The sequence below is a fragment of the Culex quinquefasciatus genome, chromosome 3 (genome assembly GCF_015732765.1).
Source record: "Culex quinquefasciatus strain JHB chromosome 3, VPISU_Cqui_1.0_pri_paternal, whole genome shotgun sequence".
Classification (NCBI taxonomy): Eukaryota; Metazoa; Arthropoda; class Insecta; order Diptera; family Culicidae; genus Culex; species Culex quinquefasciatus.
The window spans coordinates 61,356,236-61,363,348 of NC_051863.1; the positions used below are offsets into that span (position 1 = coordinate 61,356,236).

Here is a 7,113-nt window from a genome sequence, read left to right on the forward strand (position 1 = left end):
AGTTGGTGTCAAACCATCGGGGTTTGAGTGTATTCAAATTTGACTAAAATTGGATCGCAGAACTCGAATTAATATCAAAAGTCAAAACTAAATAAAACGAAAAAAAATATATATGAAAATATAATGCAATAACCTAGATAAAAACCTGGTTTGGTTAGTTTTAACTACATCCCTGAGAATTTAAGATCAATACGAGTCCTCTCTTTAGTATTATTAGCACATCTCTCTTCATCGCTATTGTCACCCTTTTAAATATATTGTTATATTTATTGTTTGGTATCGTAATAGCAACAGAAAAATTCAGCACACGACCATAAATTTGGCAAAAAGAGCTGGATTCATCCGTGAAATTGGTGTCAGATACAGCAGGTATACTAGTCGTACGTCAGCAGATAATTGTATTGCAATTGTTATCTGTGATAACGGGTTTCGCTTATATATTCAAGACAAAAGTGACGACGCTGATCCGGGACCGCCAGGTCTCAGCTGTTATTTGCCAATAGACACCAAAGCAACACCATAACAAGTGCAATAGTTCATAATCTTCGTACGAGTTCTCAAACCGTCGTCCCGGTATTCGGCGTAGGACATTGTAAATTAACGGTTAACTTTTATCACTTTTTGGCCCCTTTGATAAAGGTTATTGCGCTATAAACAGCGGGTTTCGAGCGAACTTGGATTTGGGTTTTTGCACGATTTTAGTCACCTGAGAGTCTTCACTGGGTTGAATTGATTGTTTCTTGGCTTGGAGTTGAAAATGCCCGGTTCCGTTAGTACCCGTAAGGATCCCACCACCTGGTTGAACAACGAGTTCTTCGAGAAGGTGCTACGTCAGGTGACCAACGATAAGGGTCTGGTGGTTGAGGACTTCTTCATCAATCTGCATGCCAACGCTGGAGAACACTACGCCAGTACGATCTACCGAGCGCAGGTCAGCTACCGTTCGCGAGGCAAGGTGGAGCCAATTGCGCTGGTGATCAAGCTGATCACTTCCAAGGTGAATCAGCTTGCCGATGACTCGTCGTTCGAGAATGAGCTGAACCTGTACAAGAATCTGCTCAACCAGATGCAGAATCTGCTGAAAAAGGCAGGGGTTGAAGGTGCGCAGTTGGCTCCCAAATTTTTGTACGCATCTACGGAGCCTCAACCGGTGATCATCTTGGAAGATGTTACTTCGAAAAAGTACGAACTTCACAAAGGTTTGATGAATTTGGAAAACTCCAAAGCCATCGCGACGAAGCTGGCCAGATTTCATGCAGCTTCGTACTGTGCACTCCAGGACATTGAGGTATTATCAGTGTGATTGGGCTATCACCTGTACTGATAACACTAATTGTGTTACCTAATTTCAGAGCAAAAGTTTCGGTGATCTTTCCGCTGGACTGTTCCAGACCAAACCAAACATTGGAACCAAGTTTATGGAGGAGAACTTTGGCATATTTTCCGAGGAACTGGCCAAGTGGGGTGGCTTTGAAAAGTACGCCGAAAAGATCAAAGGTGTGCTGCCAACCTTCTTGAGCCGCGGTGCTGCCATCTACAATCAACACAACAACAGCTTTGCCGTCAAGGTGCTGAATCATGGCGATTTCCACTACAACAACATGCTGGTTCGATTCGACAGCGACAGGACGTCCGTTGCCGATGTTCTGCTGGTAACAAGATTGTAATATTACAAACCCTGAGGAGTGCTAATCAACAACCATTCCAGATCGACTACCAGCTCAGCTTCGTTGGTTCCCCCGCAATCGACCTGTTCTATCTGCTCTACCTGGTTTGTGATCGTGAAACGCGCGAAAAGCACCGCCAGGAGTTGATCTACCACTACCATCGGCAGCTGGTGGAGACCCTGGCCAAAGTTGGCCACATCGGCAAGGTTCCGACGCTGTTCGAGCTCAACGAGGACATGCTCAAGTGTGGCTTCCTGGAGGTTGTGATTGCGGTGTGCTTCATTCCGTTCCTGTTTGCCGACTATGCAACGGCGCTGAACGTGTTTGATAACAGCCAGGATGCGAAGCAGTACCGTAGGCAGCTGTACAATGGGACCGAATATCGGAAGATTATTGAGCCGCTGTTGCTGAACTTTTTGCACAAGGGATTCCTGGATTGATGGGGGTGGGTTTACATGAGCAATACTTCATGACGAAGTAAAATATTTAAATGTATAATAAATTCATATATTACACAGAATGTTCATTTTTCGTGTCTCGAAGAATAGAACTTAAGCATTTTCTCCTTTGAAGAAGTTGAAGCCGGCAGCCGGATAGGCAGTGTAGTCGGTGTTGAAGCCAGAGTCGGATTATTTTAAGCACCCGGAGTCAAAATCGACCAATTTTTAACAACCTTATTTGGGAGTTGTTGTTGAATTCGAAGTCAAAGTCGGTGGTCAGTCAGTAGCTGGAGTCAAAGTTGCTAAATTTTCAGAAGTCAGAGTCCAAGTCGCTTCAACAGTACTCGACTTCACAGCCTGATTAAAACATTATATTTTTGTGAATATTAGTTGTACATCATTAAAAAAAACAGCTTCCTGGGGATTTAAATGATGCGATTTGCTAATACATCAACTGTCTACCAGTCACGTTATCTCAAGATGTTCACCGCATGGTAGCAATTCTCGGACTCATTTGAAATTTAAACTTTGCAACCTATTCCCGTCTGTATAACGCAGTTTAACATCATCAATTTTCCGACTTTCCCAAGCATCACGGTTCACGCTGTGCCCGCTGTTTTGTCGTGGAAATTTTCATTCCCAGCGCGGCGACAATATTCGGGCTATTTTTAAATGAAAATTGGTAAATAAAGACCGTCTTCTGAATCACTTGCCGTGTCCGATCTACCCGTTTAGTTGATATTCAAGTTCAAGCCCGCGTACCACGTGAGCGTTTCTGGGACTGAAGTTGATATTAATTCATTTTTGCGCAAGCCGCAGCTGTTTCAAGGACGTTAGGACAACGGGGTTTTGAGCTCACTCCAGTATGCCGGCTAAGAAAGATCCAACCACCTGGCTGAACAGTGCCTTCTTCGAGCGGATACTGCGGGAAGCAACGGAGGATGCTTCCGTTACGGTGGAGGATTTCTTTATCAACTTGCACGCGAATGCTGCGGAACATTACGCCAGCACGATCTACAAGGTGCACGTCAGCTATCAGCACCAGGGGCAGATGGAGTTTGTGGCGCTGGTGGTGAAGTTGATCGCGTCCAAGACGGACCAAAAGCCGGACGATTCGGCGTTCGAGAACGAGCTGAATCTGTACAAGAATCTGGTGAGTCCGATGCAGAAGATGCTGAAGAAGGCGGGCGTTGCGGATGCGCAGCTGGCGCCGAAGTAAGTGCAATCTAGTAGGCGATCGTAATCGGAGTTTTGAACGTTTGAACCGTTTCCAGCCTACTATACGCATCCACTGAACCGCAACCGGTTATCATTCTGGAAGATGCGCAATCCCTGGACTACGAAACGCGCAAAGGTCTTTTTGATCTGGAAAACTCCAAAGTGATCTGTACGAAGCTTGCAAAGTTCCACGCGGCGTCCTACAAGCTTCTGCAGGATGGGAAGGTACGTTTGTCGTTTTAATCAAAAAGAACGTCTTAAACCTAAATTATTTCAGAGTGATACCTTGGGTAACTTATCGCATGGTCTGTTTCAAGCCAAACCAACAAAAGGTACCAGATTTATGAAGGAAAGCTTTAACATCTTCACGGAAGAGTTGGCTAAATGGGAGGGCTACGAGGTGTATGCTGAGAAGTTCAAGAACTTGCTGCCCAATTTCTTTGTTAGAGGTGCCCAAATTTACAACCAATCGAACAGTAGCGGTATGATTAAGGTCCTGAACCATGGAGACTTTCACTACAACAACATGCTGATGAGGCTTGACGAGAATAGGTCATCGCTGCAGGACATTCTACTCGTAAGATTTTGTAAAGATCTCCGCAATCGATACCATTAATCCTTTCACGTTACAGGTCGACTTCACGCTCAGCTTCTGCGGTAGTCCCGCAGTCGATCTGTTCTACCTGCTGTACCTCGTATGCGAAGGTGTGGCGCGCGATGGTCACCGGCAAGAACTGATCGCGCTGTACCACCAGCAGCTGGTGGCAACTCTCGAGCAGATTGGTCACGCCGGACCGGTTCCCACACTGGCCGACCTCAACGAAGATCTGGTCAAATGTGGCTTCCTGGAGGTCGCGATCGTCGTGTGTTTCGTGCCGTTTTTGTACGCCAGCTTCCTCGCCGCCCAAAACACCTTCGACAGCTGCAAGGATGCTACGCAGTACCGGCGGCAACTTTACAACAATCCGAAGTATCGGGAGATCATAGAACCGTTGTTGCCAATGTTCTTGCAGAACGGCGCGTTGGATTAGTTGGTTGGAATTCTACTAGAATCTAGAGTATCTTGGTGGTCAACTATAGGTCTAAGTGTTGTCAAATATGTAAAAATAAAACAAAACTTTTTTCGTTGTGTTGATCGTGTTTTTTTATTTCTCAGTTATCAATCCAGATATCCTTTCCTATCAAAGTATTGCAACAGATACTCCATCCTGCCCTGGTACTTGGGATGACTGAACATCCGTCGTCGGAAGTCCACGGCCTCCGCCGAAGATCCAAGCAAATGCCCCAAATCAGCACTAGCCGTATCTTCGATCAACCGCAGCGGAATTAGGAACGTGACAAACATGATACCAACAAACCCTTTCCGCAGCATCTCAACCTGAATATCCAGCAAAGATGGAAGTTTCTTCGAGTAGCCCAACTTGGCCAGACAATCCACCAATTCCGCGTGGTAATACTGCAGCAGTAAGTCAAACTGCTCCGTCGTGACATCGTCCGACGAGGACGTAAACAGCAGGTAACTGAGGTCGATCGCAGGCGATCCAAAGAACCCGACCGCGTAGTCCACTAGCGTGCAGTCCACGGGGTTGCCCCGTAAATCGTTCTTGTACATCACGTTGTTCACCCAAAGGTCACCGTGGTTTAGCACGTTGAAGGTAGTGTTGTCTCGGGTGTACACCTGGCAGCCCTTCGGGATGACGGTCTGCTCCAGCTTGAAGAGCTTATCGGCGATTGCTTTGGCCGTGGTTGGCCACTTTCGAGCCTGCTCAGCACACGCCACCATACTGTTCTGGAACAGTGGATAAAAGTGGGGCACCTCTTCGTTGATGTTCCGGTAATTGTGGTCCTTCATGATTTCTTCGTCCTACGATTTGAAAGAATTAACAAGAAAACGATCGGGCGTTGAATTCAACTCAGTACTACCTGCTCGAACAGGAACGCTGTCGCAGCGTGAAACTTGGCGACCTTCTCCAAAACCATCTCTAGCTGGTGGTAACTCAAGCCCTGCTTTCTATCAGCCGATCGATAGCCCTGGAGGGATAGATCCTCAAAGACAAAGTGCTTCGGGTTCGTCGAGACGATCGCGTGCGCTCTGAAATTAGTCAAACGTTACATCTATTCAAACCCTCCTCAATCTCCAAACTTACTGTGGTGCCAACTTCTTCGTGTAGCCGATGGAGGCCAGCAGCTGTTCCACCTTGGGCATCACGTTCTTGTACACGCCAATCTCCCGATGAAACACGTCGTACTCTTCCAACATCTCAGCCATTCCTTCGCTTGCCAGCGAAGACTTGACGATGTAGCTTTGAGTGCTGGAAATCAAGTCCCATCGTTACCAATTAACCCAAACCATCCCAAAAGAAACTCAAACTCACCGATGATTGCTACTGCCGGTGACATAGTTCACCTTAACCCGCAGGATATCGCTGGAGTAGTTTTCACCCTTTCCCAGCGCCGGCACCACCTCAAAGTCCTTCACCGTAATCGAACCTTCGCACTGATCGCTGCGCAGAATACCCTCCAGGTATTCCTTCGTCAGGTACGGGTACTTTTCGAGAATACTTTTCGACTCCATCGTGTGGGCGCTGAGCAACTTTGTCACTAACGGAGCGATCCACCGTAACTGACCTGTTTTATATCAGTTAGTACGTACTCGGGGTGAGATAAGAGATCTCCGCGGGACTCCAATTACTCTGCGCGAGCCGGTAACTGATTGCCGATATCAGCAGTGTGTGTCAATGGTAATGTTATGAAATGAAACGCAGCTCGATACTTCGCCCAAAACTTCACCAATTCATGTGCGTGCGTGGAATGTGCCGAAATGTTGAGCCTGTGTTTGTTGAGTGAAATCATTCAGTTTTGTTTGTTCTCTCTACTCACTTTCGTTTTGTTTGATTCACACCACTGCTGAATGGTTTCTATGTGAATGGGTTTTGGTAAGCATGGTTGGCTTTAACACAACACGTGGTATTTTTTCTAGTGTTGGTAATTTTTGTATTTTACTTTATTTTTGTTCCATTCTTGCACGTACACTCAACCCCCGGTGGTTGGTCACTTTTTCGTTTGACACTTTTTTAGTTTGTACCCCGTTGGTTGGTCAAAGTCAAACTAAAAAGTGACGAACTGTCACTTTTTACACGGCGCTCACGCACACTAACAAAATAAACGTTTAGTAGTGTGTGTGAACTCTGTGTAAAAGGGGTGTCAAACTAAAAAGTGACCCCGTTCGTTTGACAACAGTTGGTGTCAAACCATCGGGGTTTGAGTGTACGTTTGATGATGTTTGTAGCTATTGAAGTAATTTACGAAGGGTGGTGCTGGTAGCTTTCACATACATTTTGCAAAATCTATTGAGCAGGGGCATGTCAAATCTGATATCAAGAATTAATTTTCTTTAATGTAAGCGAGAATCATAAAGTTCTTCTAAAATTAATCAGACACAATTTTTAGACACGTCCTTTACATCTGATATAACACATCACACAAAGCTTTTTTTTTCATTTTCCAAACGCAAAGAAAATTTGTTTCATCCATCAGCCCAAATAACATTTTAGGCTTTATCAAAGCTGTCACAACCGCTTCAAAACCTATCATTCAAAACCAACATTAAAACCACTAAGTCGTAACAGCCTCCCCAGAACCCCGATAAACCTCTGTTAAAACCCAAAAGGTTGTCACGGCCTATTTATAAAACCTACATAGGAGTGCAAGGCTTTACAACTGAATCCTAACAACATCCTCAAAGCCTTGATAAAACCTTTTTTAAAACCTAGTCAGGAATTGAGGAA

At 45.4% G+C, this 7,113-nt stretch overlaps 3 protein-coding genes across 3 annotated transcripts; 2 read left to right on the plus strand and 1 right to left on the minus strand.

The window, feature by feature from the left end:
* Positions 1-273: 273 nt before the first annotated feature.
* Positions 274-2,187, plus strand: LOC6043419. The gene is made up of 3 exons (XM_001858926.2): positions 274-1,288; positions 1,353-1,652; positions 1,709-2,187. Exons 1-3 carry the CDS (start codon positions 758-760, stop codon positions 2,105-2,107), a joined length of 1,230 nt encoding a protein of 409 aa, XP_001858967.2. The 5' UTR covers positions 274-757; the 3' UTR covers positions 2,108-2,187.
* A 601-nt stretch (positions 2,188-2,788) lies between these two features.
* On the plus strand, positions 2,789-4,460 carry LOC6043420. Its single transcript, XM_001858931.2, has 4 exons — positions 2,789-3,322; positions 3,382-3,550; positions 3,603-3,902; positions 3,958-4,460. Exons 1-4 carry the CDS (start codon positions 2,973-2,975, stop codon positions 4,354-4,356), a joined length of 1,218 nt encoding a protein of 405 aa, XP_001858972.2. The 5' UTR covers positions 2,789-2,972; the 3' UTR covers positions 4,357-4,460.
* LOC6043421 lies at positions 4,454-6,315 on the minus strand. The gene is made up of 4 exons (XM_001858935.2): positions 5,701-6,315; positions 5,473-5,637; positions 5,249-5,417; positions 4,454-5,189 (listed from the first exon to the last, which is right to left on the minus strand). The coding sequence occupies exons 1-4, from the start codon at positions 5,898-5,900 to the stop codon at positions 4,485-4,487; spliced, it is 1,239 nt and encodes a 412-aa protein (XP_001858976.2). The 5' UTR covers positions 5,901-6,315; the 3' UTR covers positions 4,454-4,484.
* Positions 6,316-7,113: the final 798 nt, after the last annotated feature.

Bases quoted from the DNA above. Each gene is read 5' to 3' on its own strand.
- LOC6043419 (XM_001858926.2), top strand. From the start codon at position 758: ATGCCCGGTTCCGTTAGTACCCGTAAGGATCCCACCACCTGGTTGAAC. The intron at 1,289-1,352 runs GTATTATCAGTG...ACCTAATTTCAG, and splicing joins GTGCACTCCAGGACATTGAG to AGCAAAAGTTTCGGTGATCT. The intron at 1,653-1,708 runs GTAACAAGATTG...CAACCATTCCAG, and splicing joins CCGTTGCCGATGTTCTGCTG to ATCGACTACCAGCTCAGCTT.
- LOC6043421 (XM_001858935.2), bottom strand. From the start codon at position 5,900: ATGGAGTCGAAAAGTATTCTCGAAAAGTACCCGTACCTGACGAAGGAA. The intron at 5,638-5,700 runs GTGAGTTTGAGT...CTTGATTTCCAG, and splicing joins ACCGGCAGTAGCAATCATCG to CACTCAAAGCTACATCGTCA. The intron at 5,190-5,248 runs GTAGTACTGAGT...TTCAAATCGTAG, and splicing joins CAGCGTTCCTGTTCGAGCAG to GACGAAGAAATCATGAAGGA.
- LOC6043420 (XM_001858931.2), top strand. From the start codon at position 2,973: ATGCCGGCTAAGAAAGATCCAACCACCTGGCTGAACAGTGCCTTCTTC. The intron at 3,551-3,602 runs GTACGTTTGTCG...AAATTATTTCAG, and splicing joins AGCTTCTGCAGGATGGGAAG to AGTGATACCTTGGGTAACTT. The intron at 3,903-3,957 runs GTAAGATTTTGT...TTCACGTTACAG, and splicing joins CGCTGCAGGACATTCTACTC to GTCGACTTCACGCTCAGCTT.